We start from the raw sequence: 20,626 nt of genomic DNA, 5'->3' as shown, positions 1-20,626 counted from the left end.
TCAAGTCCATGTCCTCATGGAGCCTGTGCTATGACCTGATTTAGAAATGGGTCTTTGCAGCTGTAATCAGGTTAAGGCAAGGCCTTAGTGGATTAAGGTGGGCCCCAAAGCCAGTAAAAGCAGTGTCCTCATAGGGGACACTTGCACACAGAGACCCAGGGAGAAGCTGTGTGAAGACAGAGGCTGAGACTGGAGTGAGGTGGCCACAGCCAAAATTCAGAGGGACGTCTGAGGGAAGCACCCTGGGTGGAGCCCTCCCTGGGGCCTCCAGAGGGAACCGGACTGCCGGCCCCGGACCTCGGATGCCGGCCCCCCGACCCGAGCCACAGGCTTCTCTTGCTTTCAGCCCAGGATTTCCCGACCCTGGTACAGGAGCTGAGGCTGTCTCCGCGGCAATGAGGGCTGAGGGCAGTGCCCTGCCAGCTCCCCGGGGGCCACGGGCTCAGGACTGTGCGCTCTCCTGGAGGTCAGAGGTCACATACAGGGGCTGAGGGCCTGGTAGATCACCAGGTGACCTGTCACCAACCTGCGCACATGCCCTGCGGCCCTGGGAGGGGCCAGGGTGAGAACCGGGACAGCCCGGCGCAGCGTCGGGGAGCCACGGGGCTGTGGGGCGGGCGCGGTGGTGGCTCCCCGTGGGGTCTCCTCCCCCGTGGGGCGGCTGGGGTCCCTTGAGCAGGTCGTTTGCTGTTTCCAGAAAGTCACGTGTGATGCTTGTCATTCTGCCAGATCTGAGGCCAGCGCAAAGCGGCCATGGCCGGCGGCGTGGGCAGGAGCTGGGCTGGCCGGGCCGTGGCTTGGTGGGGACAGGCGCGGGTGCACGCTGGCCTGCGGCAACTGGCACGCAGAGCCCGGGCTCCTACGCAGGCCCCTCCGGGCCCCGCTCTCGGCTCTCTCTTGTGGGCCCTCCGGGTTCTGTCCCTTCTCAGCGGACAGTAGGGCAGGAAGGACAGAGATAAGGCCTCTTGGGACGGGTTATCTGGCTGACCCTTGGAGAGGCTGCAAGGGGAGTGTTGTCATCCCAAGGGCACAGAGGGGTCACTAGGCCGGGAGCAGGCAGGGCCTCGAGAAGACAGCCCAACAAGGCCTGACCGGCTGTCAGCACCGTCAGCGCCACCGCGGCCCCCAGACGCGCGCGCATGCGCGCAGGAGTCCGCGGCGGCGGGGGCGGCGGGGGCGGCGGGGGCGGCGGGGGCGGCGGGGGGCGGCGGGGGCGGCGGGGGGCGGCGGAGGCTCAGGCAGACGCACACTAAGCAGGCGGTGGGCAGGGACGGCCACCTGCGTGCGCTCTAAGGGATGGGCCGGGGCCACCGTGGCAGGAGGAGAGAAGCTGTTTTTTTAGACACGCTGTCCCAAATATTGAGGGCCAGGAGGCCACGCTGCGGGGCGATCCAGGAGTAGACTTCTTTGGCTTCAGTTAAATTGTGTTCTTGCATTTTCCAGGCAACACGAGAGAACCGGAAGCAGCTTCCGTGTTTTCTTTCTTTTTTTAATTTTTTTTTTAAGAAAATAGGCATCTGACTTTACTGTGGATTCTGCATTCATGTGTAAATAAACAGCCTCCTGCATATGAAAGACTTTAGAATAATCTCCATTTATTCAGAGGACAGGCCGCCCATCACATCCCAGGAGCGTCATGTGACAGTTTCGTTTGATGGGTAGAGGACAAGCAGAAGACAGGTCCCCCCTCCCCACAGCGAGCATCGCTTTCGAAGTCCCCGCGACTGATATGATGAGGACAATTCGGTGCGATCGGACAGCCTTAAACGTGCTTCCTGAAAGTGACCTCGTGCACGACAATCTCCGCATGTCACATGCACGCTCGCTGGACGCCCCGAAGGCAGCCGAGCCGGGAGGGCGTCCTCGGGGGGTGCCGGGCGCTTCGGAGAGTCTAAAGTGCGTCGTGTTTTATTAAGCAGCCAGCCCACACGGGTGTGGCGTAATTAATTCCTGAATGCCACTTAACAACGAAAACAAGTTACTCGTCGGGATTATAACTGGATTTTGTATCGTTTAAAGGTACCTTGATGATATTTTATAAGGAACATTTTATTATTTTTACCTTGCACATGTGTTGCTAAAGTGAAAACCATTGTTTCAGGGTAGAAGAGGTGTTATTTACAGCCTTTTAGGAGTTTTCTAGACTGTAAATTTTATTCTGGCTTAGAATTCTATCAAAATGGTGGGGGGAAAATACCCCGGTGATATTCTGATACAGAACTAAGGGAGAAATGTGTTTTTAATTAATATAAATTATTAAATTATGTTCTGCTCAAAAAGGTGACGGGATTTCAGGGGCCCGAGGGCTGTGTTTGCTGTTTGCGCGTGAGAACTATACGTCGCCAAGCCCTCGAGTAGTGGGAAGCGCGGCGCGAATCCTCAGCTACCGTGGAAACAGTGAGAAACTTGACAAAACTGTAGTGTCTGTTACGATGCTCGGGGTCGGGAGCGGGGTGGACGAGGGAGAAACAGACCCAGGTGCTGACCAGGCAGGTGCAGCCCCCGCACCTGGCACCGGGCCGGCGCCCTGAGCCCACCCGCAGCCCTGAGCCCACCCGACAGGCTCTATGTCCTTGCCCTGAAGTGTCCGCATGACGGCCCCTCGCCCTGCGCTCCGACAGTGGAATTTTGTGCCGCCTCTGCCCCTTTTCTCTGCGAATCCTGCTTTTGTTATGATTTCCGGTCGAGGAGCCTGGAGAGTGCAGTCTGTCCACGGACAAGCAGACAGGTCCGTGGACTTGCCGAATGCCATTCAGATGGGTCTGGCCTTTCTCAGCGACTCGGAAGAGGTGACTCTACTGATTGTCCTCAACTGGAGCCTGGTTGCAGAATTGGGGGGTTAGTCAGGAGGGGGCAGGGCCGCTCTGAGCTTTCTTTGTGTCATTTCCTTTACAATAAACATTGTGAGCAGCTTAACCCCCATCCTCTGAAATCTGTGTACACGCACGCGGCACTGCAGCCGACACCCACGAGCGGCACTTCCAGGGCCGCGTGCCCTCTGCTTGGGGCTTTCTCGGGTCTCGGTCGCAGGGAGGGTCTGCCTGCCTTCCCGCACCCTCGGCGGAGATCCCGAGGGGCTGTGGATGGAAGAGCCAGCAATTTGGGGGTCTGCCGCATGCAGGAGAGCGGATGTGGACTCTGCCGCGGACGCTGCTCCCTGCAGACTGCGGGGAGCCAGGCCGGCCACCTGCTGAGGCCCCGGGGAGCGGAACTGCCGGGCGAGTGTCCCCATAGCCCAGGGGCAGCGGGTCTATTGGGCAGTCCTGGGGCCCTGGGTGCAGCTGCCTCCCACCATGTGCTCGCACGCATGCACACGGGAGCACGTGTGCACACGCAGCACCCGCACACGTGCACACATGCATACACAGCATGCACACACATGTGCACACATTCATACACAGCATGCACACATGCACACATGGATACACACAGCACACACATATACACACATACACAGCCTGCACACACACACGTATGCACGCACAGCACACACATATAGGTGCACATGCATATACGACATACACATATACAATTCGCACACGTGTGCACACACATAGCACACACGTGCACACACAGCACACACGACGCCACCCACGACTTCTGTGGCCTGCGTTTTCAACCCTTCGGTTCTCCGGGGGCGTCCTGGTGCCTGCGGGGCGTGGTGCGAGGTCCCCGGGAGCCCCCGGTGCCCGGGGAGCGCGGCCGTCCGGCCCTGTGCCTCTTTGCTGGGTTGCCTCCGCCACACGGCAGTGACAGCTGGGAGGCCGGGGACGTGTTGGCGCGGCGGCCTTTCGTCACCTCTCTGGCATGCCTGACCTCTGCCGCCGTGGCATTTGGAAGTGCTCCCCACCGGCCAGGCCGGGCGCGGGCCAGCGGATGCCAGGTGACATGCGTCAGCAGCGCCTGACCTCGGAGGCATGTGCTGGGGGCGGCCCGCAAGCAAGGCGGGGTGTGCGGCCCTCAGCCACCATCTGGCGCATTCCAGAGGCGCTGGTGGCCTGGGGGGTGACAGGTGACACCTCGCCCTGTCTGAAGGCCGTCCCTCCCTGAGAACCAGGCCCCAGCAGCCTCTTGAACATTCATTCGCTCACCAGCCACCAGCTGGCCAGGCCCGAATGTGGAGACGCTCACACCTCCCTCAGCGCAGGGCAGGGGCGTGGGCCTCCCTGCTGAGGGCAGAGGGGGCCAGGCCTGCCAGGCCTGCTGGCCTCCCCCCTCCTCTGCACTGCCTCAGGGGCCTCCGGCACGTCTTAGGGCCACTGCGTGTCACACCCCACTGGCCAGCAGAGTTCCTGAGGCCACCTGAGAACCTTAACTCGTCGCAGCCCACCCTGTGTGGATCCCGGAGTGCTCCACACGGTGGGGCGAGAGCAGGGACAGCCTGGGACCTGTGAGGGCAGGTGGGCGGGGGCGGGGGGGGCAGGAGGCTCCTGGGCCACAGAGCCCGCGAGGACCCTCGCCGCCTACGGCCTCGCTTCCCAGCGCATCTGCACGCAGCAGACACACTGTCAGGACGCTCAGAGAACCACAAACGTCCCAAACATCCAGGAAAAACAACTTTAAGGTGGCTTCATCACAGGAAGAATGAAGGAGTGATTTTTATCAGGTGACTTTATCACCTCGTTTATGCTTTCTTCCTATTTTTAAAAAATTAACAGACTTTTTTTGTTTAGAGGAGTTTAAGATTTGCAGAGAAATCAACGAGGAAGCAGGGCGAGCTGCCCCCACCTGCCTCCTCCCCACCCCGTCCCTCACGCCCGCCTGACGCCCAGCGTGGCTGTGCTGCAGTATTACAGCTGACAGTCCCACTTGGACACGTGATCACTAAACACACACCGTGGCTGAGCCATGGCCACGGAGGACCAGCCAGTGGGCCGATGGCATTTTCCTGTCACCCTCCTGCAGTGGCTGAGAGGCTGAGCCTCTGACCCGCTCGGTGGGGCCTGAGACTTTGGCCCGAGGCCCGTTTCGATGTCCTGGTGGGCGGCCCTTACGGTCCTCGCTGGCTTCTCTCCTCGTGGACAGGGGTGGGGGAGGCGGCGGTGGCCGGCCTCACCCTGGCCCGCGGCTATGCGCCCCCGCCCGCCCCGTGTCCCTGTCCTTACGACTGTAGGGGGGGCGTCGACCTGAGGACGCAGGTCGGCAGCGGATGTGCCCGACGGAGCGCGACCGGCGCCTGGCCCGTGGACAGGCGGGTCCTCCCGGTCCGCTGGCGGCTGCGTGGACGGCTCTGTCTGGCCGACTGTTCCCAGCTCCCTCACCACCCGACGCCTCAGGGCGGTGACGGGCCACCCGCAGCTCGTGAGGGGCGTGCGGTGCACACTCGCGTGTGGACCGTCGTGTCTCGGCACCGCCTCTCCGCGACCCTCCTCCTCTGGCATTGCGTCCTCACCGCCCTGACCCGAGGTGACCCTGAGGCAGGGGACGCGCCGGGAGGTGGGCCTCGAGGAGACGCCCTCAGGGGCGGGAGGGCGGGGGGCGCCGTCAGCCGAGCGCGGCTCCACTCCGAGCACCACTCCGTGTCACCGCAAGGCGGGATCCCCGATCCTCTCCTCGGCAGCAATAGCCACTGTCACTAGCTTCGGCGGCTGGCAGTCCCCAGGGCGGGACCCTGGCGGGAGCGACCGATGGCCTGCGGGAAGGGTGCTGGCCGCAGGTCGCCCCCAGCCCGGGGGGTGGCCTGCCCAGCAGGGACCGCGCAGACCCACTGAGAGTCCCCAGATGGCCGTGTCCCCCAGGGGCAGCGGCGCCCCTTCCTCACCCCAGGGAGACCTTGAAGTCGCGGGTCCCCAACAAGGAGCTAGTCGGGATGCTGGCTCCTGCTTCCTGGACCACGTTGTGGCCACCGGCCTCTGATGAAAGGACGCGTCCCCCAGCAAGCAGCCCGTCAGGGGACAGTCACCAGGGCGCCCTGCCGACAGGGCTGTGGGTGAACCTGCCGACCGCGGCCGCCCCAGCGCCCCGGCTCCCTGCGCTGCTGTCCCGCAGGCCAGCGCTCTGACTTCATTTCACGCGCCTGACTCGTCCCGTTTGAAAACCCAGAGCCGCTCCCAGCTGCTCAGACCCACGGTGACGCCGGCACACACGGCACACGGCGTCGGGCGCCAAACCGCAAGTCCCCAGTCCGCTGCGAAGCCGCAGGACGCCTCCCAGCCCCGCCCGCGCGCTCCGGCGCTGCTGCCCGGCTCCGCGCGCCTCTGTCGGTGAAGGTCGTGACGCCTTGCGCGGTTTTGTGTGCGTGGCCCGGCCTCCTGGGCCAGAGCCTGTGCGGGACGCCGGGGACTCCGGGACTTCAGGCTGGTTCTGGGTATCACCGTGGTGGCAGCTGGGAGGCGGCAGGATCTTTCCAGCCAGGAGAGGCCACACAGGAAGGGCAGCGGGAAATGCAGAGAGGTCGGAGGTCCCACAGGGCCCGCTGGGGACGCTGCCTGCAGTCCCCAGCCTCGCTTCAGAACCGCCAAGACCCCGGGACTGTGAACCCGGTTGCACTGTGGGTCCGCCCGCGGCAGGCTCAGCCGGAGAATGCGGTTTCTAGGACTGAGCCCCAGCTCCTGGAGACGGGGCTTCCTTCGGGCCGGCACAGGGGCGGCCTGGGCCTAGGGTCGGGGCGGGGTCTCAGCGCCCGGCCTCGAGAAGCGGCCATTTGGTCATCAGAGCCTCGCCCCAAACAGGCACAGACTCTGGATGACCACAGGTGACAGTGAGTAAGTATCTCGTTATGTGGTCCATAGACCGCCTTGCTCTGGTTACCATGGCAACAGGGGCATTAGTGCCTTTCCGTCTAATCAGATCAGGGAACTCATTCGGGATTTCGGTCCTGCGGCCCCGCTCCGCGGTGAGCAGCCGTGCGGGCCCGGGCGCGTGTGCGCAGAGGCGTCCACTCTCACCCGGACGTGGGGCTTCTGGAAGGCTGTGGGCAGGACCAGCGAAACAGCCGGGTCAGCCCGCGGCCGGGGGCAGGCGGGGACGCGCGCGAGGACGGACGTTTGCAGCCCCCGCAGCCTCTGCCTGGCCAGCCTCCCCGAGGGCCCTGCGATGACACCAGCCCGGGGCCTTCAGGGGCGCGGCGCGAAGGTGCCCGCGGGCGCTCCCGGTCACGCCCTGACTAGGCGCGCTCGCTCTGAGGCCCCTGCCCGTCTCCTACGTCCGGAGGCGGTGCCCGCAGCCCCTCCAGGCCGTGCGACGGCCCCACGCAGCGAGGACCAGGTGTTCTGACGAGGACTTTTTGCCCTAAAAGTCTGACAGCCGGAGGGGGCCTTGCCCTGAGCCCTGCCGTGTGCTGCAGAATGCGGGCGGTCAGCAGGCACGCGGGGTGACTCAGCGGTCCCGAGCACTATGACCCGTGAGGCTGGACCCCTGTCCCGCTCTGACGCCTCCAGCTCCCTCCCTGTACGCACTTGTCTCGTTAAACATGAAATCCCGGGTGGGGGTGCGGTAGTGTCTGGTGCTATAGACAGTCGGTGTCACTTTACAGTAAGGACGTTAATTATGTCCCCTTTCAGAGTACTCTGACGAGGGGCAGGCGCTGAAGAGAAAATGCAGGTTCCCGGACCGCTCCCGGGCGTGGGCGCTGCAGGCGGTGGCCGGGCTGCTGCCCCCTCCCCCTTACTCGTGGGGACCGCTGCATTTAAAGGGCACACTGCTCTTATTTCTAGGTATCTATGTATTTATATCTCGCTCCTTCACAAAGGAACATCATCTCACACTCCTGCAGTGATTCATTCGCTGCCCGTCAAGATCTACCAAAGGCCAGCAGCGAGTTAGGGTCCTGGTGGGTGTGAGCTCTGAGGCCGCCACACTTGCCAAGTGATGGGTGGGATGCAGTGAGGGAGGCAGGTGCCCCCCACCCCCCTCTCGGATGGTCTCTGTGATTCAGGCTTTGGGAAACCAAAGTCTATTTTATATATGAGGACAGCATTTTGAAACGAACTTAGTGGCAAGTGGGACGCATTAGGAAATGAGAGATTTGCCTCTTTAGTCCGTCTCCTTATTTCACAGATTCTTATATTTCCTCAAGTGGGCAAGTCTGTATCAAAGGCGTTCAAAACAAGGATGTTACATTAAATGAGGGAAGAAAGTGTTACATGTCAGAGATTATAACTTACTTTGTGCTTGAAACCAGAAGAATAAAATGAATGCTTTCTGCTTTCCAAAGGAGGGTGATGGGGAACACTACCCTCTGTGGTTTGTGTCCTTGGGGAGGGGGAGGGGGCCTCCGAATGAGGAGGAGGCGTGGCGAGTCAGCTGCCTTCGCCCCACCTGCTTTCCGCCTGCCAGATGTGAGCTGAACAGAAACAGGTGAAAAGCTACAAATGTGCTGATAACCCCAATCAGCCCGTGGCCAGAGGGAGGGAGCAGTTCAGGAATGAAACCGAGCTGGACAGCAGGCGGGCCTGGGGGCGGGGGGAGCCCTCCGCTGGGGCAGCAGGAATGCCTGAGGGAGTCCCCTTCCTGGCAGGGCAGGGTCCTGGGACCGCGGGCCCTGCCTGGCCTGCCCCAGGTCTGTGGTCTGTGTAGTGCTTCCTGCAGCTCGGCTAGGTCCTCCAGAAGGACGGTCTGCCTGCGAATCCCGCTGGGAACACAATGGAGGGGAGAGCAGGGCGCCCCGCTTCCAGTCTGAGCTCCTCAGCCCTGTAGCTCTGGGCGGGGTGAAGCGAGGTCTCACCGGGCGGGGCAGTGTCCCCAGCCTCACTCCCGTTTACTCCCCTGGGATCCTCAGCAGCCGGCCTGCCCCCGTCACCTGCAGGGCCCTGTAGGGTGGCCAGATGGAAGGCAGCACATTGTCCGAGGGCAAGAAGGGAGGGAGGTTCGCTCTGCCGGGCCGCAGCCGCTCCCTGGGTCCCGCGGCCCTGGCTGGGTGCGTGTGCAGCTCCTGCCCCCTAAACCGCTGCAGGTGCGAGCCCCTCTCTGAGGGCCTCTTGTCCTGGGCTGGCCTGGCATCTGTTTCTGGAATAATCCCTGGGACCGCCCCATGTCCGCCTGCGTGCCCAGCTGATTGTCACTACCTGAGTGCCAGGCAGGAAGCGCCAGGTGTGAACCCTAAGTTTTAAAGTTCTCCCCATCTTTGGTGCCCCCTCCCCTCTTCCTGGCCACATGGTCACAAAGATGGGGCCACAGCGGAAAGGGAGCAGGCTCCGGAGGCCCGCAGAGCAGCAGGAGCGGAGCCGAGCCCACTGCCCCCACAGAGGATGCTGACGGCGCGGAGGCGCCGGTGACGGCGTGTGCATGCACTGCTGCCAGCCCCCCGCCACAGAAGGGGCCGTCCCCAGTGCCCAGAGGCCCGAGAGCCACCGAGGAGTGGGCGGCATGCCCCCGTCTCAGGCGGGAGCGGCCATGAAGCTGCTCGGTGTTCAGGCCGCCCCGTGAGTTCAGGCTAACGCTCCATGGAGGGGTTGCTGTCCTCGGTTCAGTAATTAAGGCCCCATTTGCAGCCGGTTGTGAATGGCAGTCGCACGTGTGGGACAGGTCCTGCCCCTTGCTGGCAAGGCCACATGAGCACGCAGAGGTGTAGGAGGGACAAGGCAGGGGGTCCAGGGAGGCCCAGCACCTGCTTGCCAGTCCAGCTCGCACTCAGACGCCCAGGCTGGGCGCCGGGGCGTGGGCCCTGGGGCTGGGAGGGTGTCCATCCTGATCCGGGGCTCGTTCGGGCAGGCCCAGCCCACAGCTCCTTGGGGACAGGCTGGGGCTGCCTCGCTGGCTGTCTCCCTGGGACACTGGGCACTGCTCCACCACCCCCCGGCCCTCCCGCCCCTGCTCGGTCACCAGCCCAGCCAGAGGGAGAGCCTGCTCTAGAGGGTCCAGAACGGCACCCCGACACCACGAAATGTGCATGTGTGGACCGTGTGTGAGCATGCGCGTGCACGTGCGGACTACGTGTGCCTGTGCGTGCATGTGTGTGAGCATGCACATGCACATGTGGACCATGGGTACCTATATGTGACATGCATGTGCACTGACGGGTTGTGTGTCCATGTGTATGAGCATGTGTGTGCACACGTGAACTATGTGCACCTGTATGTGCACATGCACTGTGGACTGTGAGTGTGCACACATGCGTGCACAGTGGGAGGTCCCCTTCTCAGATGTCCCGGGGAGCGAGCGATTCGGTGACCCAGACTTCTCCGCGCCCTCTCCTCCCGGCGAGCTCCCAGCCCGAGTCCCCGCGACCTCCCCTTCTCTTCCACTCACTTCAGCCTCTCCCCATCCTGCCTCTGGTGCTGGGGGAGCCTCGGCTGCAGCTAGGGGCTGAGCTAGGAGACACCCTGAGCCCCCGGGCCTCAGGGACGGTGCCAGCGTGAGGTCAGGATGCCGGGAGGTGGCGGGTCGAGCCTGGCACAGGCGTGACCGCGGGCCGTGCTGTGCGTTCTGCAGAGCGAATCTGCTCCGTGGCCCCCGCGTGCCCACGCCTGCCCACTGGTCCCCGTGTTTCTATTCCCAGAAGCGCCCCGAACTTCGTTGGCTTATCTCTGAGTCTTCCTGATGCAACATTACTCCCTGCCAAGTCCAGTTCGGTCCCTAAGATGTTAAATCGTCACATGAAAGCCACCTTTCCTCTGGTCCTGGGATTTGTTCCTGCTGCCCGGTGGGTTATTGGACGCTTTACTTCCATCCTCGGCCACCTCATGCCAAGCGGACCTTCCAAATTCGAAACTGCAGCCCTCCCCTGCCTGTCCTGGGCAACCGTGGTCTTCCTGCCCCTGGGGGCTGCGGCGAATGATCTGACGTCCTCCCCTTCACTGCCCCCCCTCGGGCTCTCCCCAATCCAGCCACATTCAAGACCTCCTCGGTGTTGCTGTCTCTGCCTCATCCCCAGACCCCACCCTCTGTGTCCCTGGGTAAAATGAGCACTATCCCTCCCGCTGGGTGCTCCTGCCTCTAGCCCCTCCCTCCGCCTTTATCTGGCTCTGTCTGTCACAGTCTGACCTGCCCACTGAGACCGGCCTGGCCAGCCGTGGCCTCACTGCTCACCGCAGCCGAGCCGGGGGCCTCGTTCTGCAGAGGGCGAGGAAACAGAGAACGTGCTGAACCTGCTGGAAAGCACCCAGAATCACTCCGGACCCCTCCCGCCCTCCTGGGGCCCGGAGCGGGCAGCCGCCCGGAACAGAGGGACATGGGGCTCGCACGGTGCTGTGCCTGTGACTCCAGTAGCCTGTCCCTCGATGGTCTGATGAGATGAGCACAAGGCCTTGAGGAGCAAAGGCGTAACGCCCTCCCGTGGCTCCCTTTCTGCCTGCAGGCCCCTCCCCGTGTGGCCCTGGCTCTGTCCCTAGCCACGGGCCACCCTGCCCAGGGGGTCCACGTCTTTGGCAGGGCAGCAGTGGGGAGGAGGTTGCCATGCAGACATTTGGCCCCTCCTCTGGGAGGCCCCGAGTGACCATGTCCCTGTGACAAGAGAAGCATCAGGACGCGTACTGGGCCCAGCCGCTCTAGCTACCAGCCTGGGCCAGGGTCCAGCAAAGCACGGACCGTCCTCGGTCTCATTCTCGCTTTGGGCATCCGGCACCTGCCTACTTCTTGGGTTCAGGTCAAGCCACAGGGGAGGCCGTTGCTGTGTGGGCTTGAGTCCCACCCTGGAGTGAGCGGTCCTTGGGAGGAGATCTGAGGGCCTCCCCTCGGCCTGGGCCATGGGGCAGGACTCCAGCTTCTTGAAGTCCAGAGTGGGCTCGGCTGATGTCTGAGCCTCCGAGGAGATGCCCTGCTCTCTGTGGGAAACATGGGGGTGCCCAGGGCCCAGGGCTTCCTCGGGCACGATGCACGGGGGCCTGTCTGCCCCCCGGGTTCAGGTCATCCTCCCATCTCCAGCCCAAGGGGCAGGGTCCTTTGGGGAAAAGGCATTTTTCTTCACAGGTATTTCTTCATAAAGGAGATGCCAGACAGCTCGGACCCTCCGCAGGCTTCCCCTCCTTCTGCTCCCTTCCTCCCTGCCAGCCTCCCCTCTCTCCCTCCTCCTCCTGCTCCCCCATGGGCCCCATTGTCCCTGTTCCCTTGTGACAGGGCCCAGACCAGGGTCAGATTGAAAGGTCACTGCTCTCGCTTCCCTGGCCAGGCTGCCTTCCCCTGGCTTCTTCAGCTCAGTGGAAACAAATGCTGAGGCCACTGTCACCTCGAGGGCGGTGACAGCATGAAAGGGACAGCAGCTGACCCCAGATGAAGGGCTTCCGCAGAGCTGCAGGAAGGAGGTGGCACCTTCTGGAACGTGGGGACACAGCAGTGCTGCCGCGGGGGCGGGCCGGGACCCCCGTGCCTCCACGGCACCAGCGCCAGGCACCGGGCCGCCACGTGGGCCTCGGACACCGCAGGAGGGGCCAGACTCCGTTTTCCTCAGTCTCCTACCATCTGCCTTGGGAGACAGTTTGCGGGTCCCCACAGGTGACCGGCGCGAGGGAGCAGAGCTCCGATCCCAGCCAGCTCACGCCGCTCTCCCTCCGTATTCTCTTCCTCGGAGCTGGAGGGGAGATGGAGGTCGGATGGGGGCGGCGGCGGAGAGGGGGAGAGCGGCAGAGGGGGGCGCGATGGAGCGGGAGAGGGAGGCTCCAGGCCGTCTGCAGCGGCACCCGCGGGCAGGGGCGCCCGCTGGAAAGTGGGTGGCATAAATCGCACGCACGGTCTCCGGGGACGACCACTTTAAATCTTAATTGGTTGCCTTTTAAATATCATTTAAGGGCCGGCTTCCCTGCCTCTCTCTCTAGTTAAGAAGGTGCCGTGTCAAACTCTATTATTACCTTGCTGGACGTCTCTCTTTTAAGTTAAAAAAAAAAAAAGGAAGAAAAAAAGAAAAAAAATGGAACCATCAGCGGCAGTTGGAGGGTCGATAAAGCTTTTAGATTTGGAGCCGGCTTCCGGGAGCCCGTTTCCCGCGGCGAAGAGTTGTTAATGGAGCTTAAGGAACCGTCCGCGCCGCCGTATATTTCCCGGGCCTGTTCCCCTGTCGGCTCCGGATCTGCCGCTGTCACACTCGCTTAATGAAAAGTAACGCGCCGCTGATTACAGTTTTATTTGGGCTCTATGTAAAGAGCGCCGTTAATTTAGCACCCTCCTTGGCGTGTTTGAATTCGCCACGCCTGAGTGGCTGAGCGCGTCGCGGTCCCCAGCGCCTTTCTTCCCTGACAGCCTCGCGGCGGGCGAGGCGGGGCCGCGCCCGGGACCGCGCGCCCCGCCCCCCAGCGCTTCCCCTGCCCCCGTCGCCGCCTCCCCGCCCCCGGGCCACCCTCGCCTGACCCCCTCCCCCACCCCGGGAAGTGAGGTCAGAGGGCGGGGAAGGTGCGTAAAGCGAACCTTCCAGAGTGTGCCCCCAAAGGCCAGGGGTGTGGGGCGATGTGACAGCCCCGGCCTCGGGCGTCCTTTGGAGTCGCCGTGGGATGTAGCTGAATCCCCCTCCCCCACTTGATGTCTTTATTTCACGATTTCGCAGTTTAATCAAATAGCCCACTTTCAGTCGGCCTGTTCCGCCGAGAAGTGGGGGCTCCGGCCGTGTGGGTCGCTCTGGCCTGGGCCTCAGGGACGGCGCGCGCCACGCACGGCGCCTCAGCGCGGGGCGCCGCGGGCAGGGATGGCAGTCAGTGCGCGGGCCCGCCGCGCACGCCGCCCGGCGTCCCCGCGCCCTCCCCGCGCGGCCGCGGCCCTGGCCCGGGCGCGTCCGGCCCGCGCCGTCTGCACCCGCATCCACAGCCGCGCCGCGCCGCCCGCGTGCACGAAGCCTTGTTTTTGCTGAAAATGCCTTGGCTTTGTCTCGGGCTGGGCTGGGGGCGCTCGGGCGGCCGCATTAAAATTCCTGGCGCCCCAGCCTTGGCCGCGGCGTCTCCCCTGAGACTCCACTTTCGCTATTACTGTCAAGTACCCTTGACTCTTTATTTTTGCCCTTTTATCTATTACAACTAATTCGAGTTCTTTTGCCCTTTTCAGTCTAAGACGTGGCTTTCCGCAAAGCCTCCCCCTGCCAGCGGGCGCTCGCAGCGCCGAGCCTTTAGAAATTGAGGGGTTTACTGTCAAAATGAAAATTTCACTTCAAATTATCTTGGCTGATGCTCGCTCGCCAGGCCGGGGGCTCCCGCCGCAGCCTTTTGACAGGCACGTCAGCGGCGAGCTTCCGGATCTCGATAATATCATCCAAGAGAGGGAAAGTCGATGGGTGACAGCGCGCGGGCGGGTACAATCCAATTACCACGCGCTGCCCGGGCCGCCTCCGCCGGCCGCCGGTCCCCGCGCAGGGTCCGGAGACCGCTCCCTCCGCGCCAGGTCTGGAGTTGGGGGACGGGCCGAGGTCCAGCCATCAAGGTCCCACCACTCAGGGCGCCCCCGAGCCCCGGCGACCGGCCTCTGGCCGCGCGGTTTCTCTGCCTCTGATGCCGAACTCGGCCGGAGGCCCCGTCCCTGCGGCCGGCTTTCCAGCGCTTCCGGCCCTGACCCCACGGATGCCCAGACCAGTCCCGCCGTCGCAGGAGAAAGCCGCGGCCTCGCCTGTCTCTCGAACGCTGCCCGCGGGCCCACGAGAGAACCCGGTCTCCTCGGTGGCCCGTCTGTCCGCGTCCTGGGCGAGGGCCGCCATCACGTTGTCGCTGCAGCCCTGGGCCGCTCCATCCCTGCGGGCCCCTCACCGTGGGCTTAAATGAGGCCTTAGGCAGAGTGCTCGCGGCTAGGGGCAAGCCCCAATCCAGGCGCGCCGAGCTCCTCGCAGTCCTCGCGGGACCCCGGCTTAGGGCCCGGCGCCCTGCACGAGTGGGGGTGGGGAATCTGGTTTCAGGGCAAACCAGGGGTCTGCATCGTGCAGAAACCTAGGCGAGGCGGGGCGAGGCCCGGGTCCTCCCTCCCCTCCACCCCATTTGCTCTTGGGGTTCTCTTCCTAACCCCTACCCAGACCCTGCCCACCTCCTCGGCCCCCACCTCGAGGCCGTTTCTTTTAGGCCACCTCGGATCTGCAGCCTACCTGCGCTTCCCCGTCCCTGAGCCGAAGCTCGCAGTGAGAACTCATTACCCGCGGGGCGCGGGGCTCAGGAGGGAGGGGGTGGGGCTCTGGGCCGGCGGGGCGCAGGGAGGCCGCGCACTCCCCCAAACGGGGTCTGAGGGTGGGCAGCGGCGTTCCTCCCCTCCTCCAGGGCACAGTCCTAGGGAATTTAGGAAGTTTAAAAGTTATTCTAATTAAACTGGCTGAAGACACTCCCATTTTCTCAAAATTCCGGACTACGGTAATGGAGAATTTTAAAGTTTTAGATCTCTCATCCACTTCCACAGAATCAACAGAATGGAATTCAACAGAATCCTGCAAGTTTACTTTGACTGTTTCTTTAAAAATGGGTTGGCCGACCGCGTTTTGGGCTCTGCAAGCCCCTCCCGCCCGGAGCCCCTTCCCCACTCCTCCCCTGGGCGACGGCCCCTTCCCCCCTCCCAGGCCTCAAACCCCTACATCGGAAATGCATTCATTTTGCAATGCAAACATCATCACTCGGTTTATTGACTTTGTTATATCAGCCTCTGAAGCAGGCAATTATTGGTGCGAACATACTTTTAAAAAACATAATTTTATCGAGTTAAGAATGTGCAACAGTGTGGCTTCGGTGGGGAGTGCTGCGGTGAGTTGCGCGCTGAGGATGAGACCAGGTCAAAGGCTGAGGGTCCTCGCTGGGACACGGCGGGCCTCGCACCCAGGAGGCAGCGGCCCAGGTGAAGCTCGGGAGCCGAAATGTCCTCTCCGTGTAAACTTTTGGATGTAAACTTTATGCTTCCGGGCGGCTGCCTTCTATTCTGGGAGCAGCCCTATCCCACTGGTCCCCGAGTTTGGGAATGGCCAGGACGGTCGCCCGCCCTGGCACGACAGGTGGGGTCTCGTCGGTGGTCCTGGAGACCGAGTCCAGCCCCTCCCTCAGGGCGGGCGGGCGGGCGGCCTGAGCTTGGCGCTCTCCGCTAGCTTTGGAAACTCAGTACAAAAGGAGTCTGGGCCGTGCGGGGCGCGCAGCCCGCGCACCAGGAGTCGCGCCGCGTCAGGCGCAGAAGGGCTTCCCGCTGGCCTTGGGCGCCGCCAGCAGCTCCTTGGCGGGGCCAGGGGCCTGGGCGTCGTGGGGCGCGGCGGCGGCGGCGGGCGGGAAGGAGCGCGCCAGGGGCGACGTCAGCACGTTGGCGCCCGCCCCCAGCGAGCGTCCCAGCGGCCCCGGGTCCAGGAGGGCGCTCTTGGCGGTGGCCCAGGCCTGGTTCAAAGTGCTGTGCCTGAGGATGGGGTCGTGGAAGACTCCGTCCACCCAGTTTCTGAGACTGGTTACCGGGGAGTCTTGGTGCCTGTCCAGGGCACCGGCGGAGGCTGGGGCTGCAGGTGAGGACGACGAGGCAGGTGCCAACGAGACGGCCGCAGGGGCGGCGGGGCCTTGGCGCTTGAGCATGCACGACGGAAACTCAGTCTGGCTCAGGTTGGTGGCGGCGGCTGCGGTAGCCGTGTGTGCCAGGGACCAGATGCGTGGTTTGACCTCAAGGCCCGCCGTCGCCCCAGCCTGGACAAAGCCCATCTTGGCCTCGCAAGCCTGCGGGCCGCCCCCAACGCCGAGCTGCTGCTCCGGCCCGACCGCCACGCTCCGGAGGCAGCTCCGGGCCCTCTCCAGGTCCTGGTCCAGGGCGGCCCCGCCCCCGGCGGCCAGGGGCATTCGGAGAGCACCCGAGGCCTCTTTCCCAGGGGCACTGGGACCCTCAGGCACAGTGGGAACGCGCTCCAGGCCGCCATCCAGGGGCTGGAAGGGAGGCTTCAGCTCACACTCTGGGGGCTCTGCCTCCAGTGGGTCAAAGTCCTCCAAGTCGCTCAGCTCCAGATCCTTCTCCTCTTTGCTGACTGGCTCTGCCCAGGAGAGAGAGAGAGAGTGACCAGTGGAGGGAGAGAGGGCGCGAATTAACCAGACCCGTTTCCTCCTTCCTCCACCTCTGCACCCATGGCCATGGGGCCTGACTTTAGAGCTAGGAAAAGCTCCCACTCCCACCTCTCCCAAACTGGCGATACCTGACAGTGGATTTCAGCCTCTGATTACTGGGGGTGGGGTGGGGGCATCTAGTGCACTAGAAGAGATGATGGCTTTCTTTGCACGTGCTCCCGGCTCGCCCCCACAGCCCGCCCCCACACCCACCCGGGCCCTTGCTTGGGTCAGTTCATTCATTGGTTGCCCAGTCTCCCAAGGGAGCAATGCTTTCAGCCACCCTGGGACCCACAGAGAAGGCGCAGCGGGGTCTGGCCTCATGCGCCCACTTCCGCTTCACCAACCTCTACCCACCTTCATTCTTGGTGCTCTTGAGGGGCTCCTCCCGGGGGTCTTCCTCTGCCCCCTCGTCCTCCTCGCCCTCCCCATAGGGCCGCTTCTCATCCACACACTTGTTCCTCGGCGGCCACGTCATCTTGTTCTCCTTCTTGAGGCGCCGGCGCGCGTTGGCGAACCAGGTGGAGACCTGCGTGAGGGTCATCTTGGTGATGATGGCCAGCATGATCTTCTCGCCCTTGGTGGGGTAGGGGTTCTTGCGGTGCTCCTGCAGCCAGGCCTTGAGCGTGCTGGTGGTCTCGCGCGTGGCGTTCTTCCGCCGCGTGCCGCTGTCCATGGTGCTGTACCTGCGGATGGGCGGGGCAAAGGGGCACCAGCGGGGTTGCTCCAGGCGAGGCCCCCCCCCCCCCGGCGTGTCGTAGGGGTGTATTTAGGGTGGTAAGACCTCGGTTTGGGCCTGAAGTCTTAAGAGAATATTTATGCTTCATTAAATTCACATGGAATCTGGGCTTCTTCGCGAGCCAGAGAAGCCACGGGTAGGGCACTGGCCGAAGGCCCAGCGGGTGTTCGTCACTCTGCGCAGACATACATGCCTTCCAGCTCTTTTACGGGGTCTCTCTCCTACATGTTGGATCCCCAAGATAGGAGAGCATTTCACAGAGCTGGGAACCAGATTGTGTAACGCCCACGGGCAGAACTGGTCACTAGCGTCCATGGGGAGACAGCGCCCAGAGCGCCTGCGTGGACTTTCCGTGGCTTGCCCAGTGGCTCGTTGGGACCAAGGCCTCGTCACTCGGTGCCACCCGAGGAGAGGAATGCCCCTCATCCTGCCACCCGACCTCTCTCGGAGGCGTGGGGCTGATGAGGGGCGATGGCCGACAGGAGTGCAGGGCCCCCGGGGGCAGTGAGGAGAGTTGGCGCCTCACCTGTCATAAGCATACTGGCCCAGAGCCGGCTCGTAGGGGTAGTAGGCGGCGGCGGCGGCAGGCGCGAGGCCCGCATGCGCAGATCCCGGAGCGTCCTTGGAGTCGAAGCTGTTCTGTGGGAGCCCGGGAGCCTAGGGTCACGGCTTGGGGAAGCCGCCCAGCTCGAGCCCCTCCCTCTGGTTTTTGCATGCTTCGCCCCACTCCCCAGACTGTCCCCAGTGCCTAGGCAGCAAAAGAGCCCCAAGAAGTGATGTGAGGAGGGCGCAGCTGAGGTGTTGGGGGGACAGGGATTAGGGGTAGGGGAAAGGACGGATGAGTGCGAGACTGGAAGGAGGCGGGGGACAGGAGAGGCTGGGGGCTGGGGACGGCAGAACGGAGGAGGGCGAGGGAGAGACAGAGAAGAGGATGAGGGGGAGGGGAGGAGAGAAATGGGGAGGAGCCAGGGGGACCAGGAGAGGAGCGAGGGAGGGAGAGGAAAAGGGAGGGGTGAGTGGGGGCTGGGAGGAGAGGAGGGGGAGGCTGGGAGGAGAGGAGGGGGGGGCTGGGAGGAGTGAGGGAGGTGTCAGGAAACGCGGTGGGAGGGGGGTCTGCTCCGACAGAACCAGAGATCTGATCGGAACTTAAAAGCAATCCAAGGTAAAAAAAAATACGTTAAATATAGCGACCACCTGCCCGGTAGCTCCAACCGACAGGGGGTGGAGGAGGAGCTGGTGGTGCCTCCAGGGGTCAGGCTGGGAGGAGCAAAACCGAAGAAACTCCTCCCACCCGCAGCAGCCCCGGGCCCAGGGGCCTCACTCCGCGGCCTTCGGGTTGGCACTGGGGAAAGTGACTCAAAGGGTAGGGGCTTGGTGTTCCAGGGGCAGGCTGGAGACACCTCCGCCCTGCATACCAGCGAGTAGAAGGCGGAGGCCTCGGAGCCGTAGGTCACGTAGTTGCCGTAGCCCTGCGAGCCCCCGTAGGGGCCCCCGTACACGCCCAGCGCCGCGGCTGAGTTGAGCTCATGGCGCGCGGTGGCCAGCAGCCGGCTCTCGTAGACCGGGCAGTAGACAGAAGCCTGGGCGGAGGCGGTGGGCCCGGACTCTGCCAGCGTGCGGCCACCTGATTCGCAGCACGTGCTCAGGGAGTTGGTGGTCATCAGAAACTGGGGGAGAGAGGAGCCCCGAGGAAAGGCAGGCCACCTGGCGCAAGGCCAGGGCCCTGGGCCTCCACCTGTCCCACACCAACCAGGAGGCAGTGCTCCCTGTCCCCGTGGTCTATCTCGGTCCAGCCCGGCTGCAGGCGCCTTCCCGCGGCAAGCCTGGGCGCCCTGGCCCCCCGGGGCGCGCTCCTGCCACGTGGGGCCAGGCAGTCCTGCGCAGCGGTGAGGTGTTTACATCTGCTCCGGGGTTTCCCCAAGGCCCTGCAGGCCCTCCTGCAGGCCACGTTTCTCCCGCGCGCTCGAGTCTCCTAAGGCAGAGCCTCAGCTTTGGGTGGAGGTCAAACTAAGTGCGAGCTCCCCCCTTCTCCCGTCGGTATTTCTCGGCAGCCCCGCCCTTCCCGCGGAGCGTGGCACAGGCCCTGACCGCTGGAAGCGACACCGGATCGCCGGGTCCCTGCCTGCCGGTGCGTCCGGCCTCGCGGGGCCTCTTTACCTGGGGCGCCGACGAGTAGGTGTATCCGAACTGCGGGTAGGACATGGCGAGCGCGGCCCGGGGCCGGCGGGTGGGCCGGCGGGGTCCTGCGCGCGGGGCCCGGCGGGGCGCAGCCGCTGCTCCGGGGCCGCCGGCTCCTAGGCGCTGGGGGGGGCGAAGCAGGAGAGCCGGTTAATTCATCCACGCGCTCCGCAAACTTTTCTAACCGGGTAGGAAGGTGAGCCGCGGTGGCGGCCGCGATCCTTTGAGCTTCACAATTCGGAGCCTCGAGCGGGCTCTGGGACCGACCGGCCTCGCAGCGGTGACACAAATACATATTTTGCAAAAAAGAAAAAAAAGCACAGTCTCGCAAACCCGTCAAGTGAGATGTACGCGGCTTTAAGCGGCAGAGGCTCTGACGTCAGCCCACGCCGCAGCCTGACCTGGCCGCAGACGTGCGGGTCACTCGGCCGCGGCCCGGCCGGGCGGGGCCAGCGGAGGGGCCAGCGCGCTTTACAAATGAATTTCATCCGAGGAATCAAGCGCGCCCCGATGAACGGCGGCTCTCCTTAGTCACCGAGGACGGGAGGCACTTTTAATTAGAAATTAATTAATGAGCAGCTGCTCCTTCCCGCCCCACTGTAATCATTAGTCTCAATTACAAATGAGACGTATGAGGGACACGCGAGCGAGTCTTCATGAAGATGTAATCAACAGTTAAAATTAGCCCGCGCGGCGCGGGCAGCGGCGGCCTGCGCTCCGCGCGCCCCTCCGGGTGGAAGGCGGCGGCTACGCGGGCGACTTGGGTTTCACCCGGAGTCGGCAACGCCTCCCCCTGTTCGAACCCTACTCCGGGCTGGTCTTCCAG

The 20,626-nt window shown here is 63.7% G+C and overlaps 1 protein-coding gene across 1 annotated transcript; it reads right to left on the bottom strand.

Moving 5' to 3' along the window:
- Nucleotides 1-15,974: 15,974 nt before the first annotated feature.
- On the bottom strand, nucleotides 15,975-20,201 carry IRX4 (iroquois homeobox 4). The gene is made up of 5 exons (XM_016124659.2): nucleotides 19,780-20,201; nucleotides 19,038-19,289; nucleotides 18,149-18,261; nucleotides 17,241-17,569; nucleotides 15,975-16,813 (listed from the first exon to the last, which is right to left on the bottom strand). Exons 1-5 carry the CDS (start codon nucleotides 19,822-19,824, stop codon nucleotides 15,975-15,977), a joined length of 1,578 nt encoding a protein of 525 aa, XP_015980145.2. The 5' UTR covers nucleotides 19,825-20,201.
- Between the last annotated feature and the right edge of the window lie 425 nt (nucleotides 20,202-20,626).

Source organism: Rousettus aegyptiacus, unplaced genomic scaffold, assembly GCF_014176215.1.
Source record: "Rousettus aegyptiacus isolate mRouAeg1 unplaced genomic scaffold, mRouAeg1.p scaffold_m13_p_8, whole genome shotgun sequence".
Lineage (NCBI taxonomy): Eukaryota > Metazoa > Chordata > Mammalia > Chiroptera > Pteropodidae > Rousettus > Rousettus aegyptiacus.
The sequence above is the reverse complement of the archived record's forward strand: the minus strand, read 5'-3'. Positions and strand labels throughout refer to the sequence as shown.

Coding starts and splice junctions, on each gene's coding strand:
- IRX4 (XM_016124659.2), bottom strand. CDS start 19,824: ATGTCCTACCCGCAGTTCGGATACACCTACTCGTCGGCGCCCCAG. Junction 18,262..19,037: donor CCTCCGCCTTCTACTCGCTG/GTATGCAGGGCG, acceptor GGGCTCCCACAG/AACAGCTTCGACTCCAAGGA. Junction 16,814..17,240: donor CAAGAGCACCAAGAATGAAG/GTGGGTAGAGGT, acceptor TCTCCTGGGCAG/AGCCAGTCAGCAAAGAGGAG.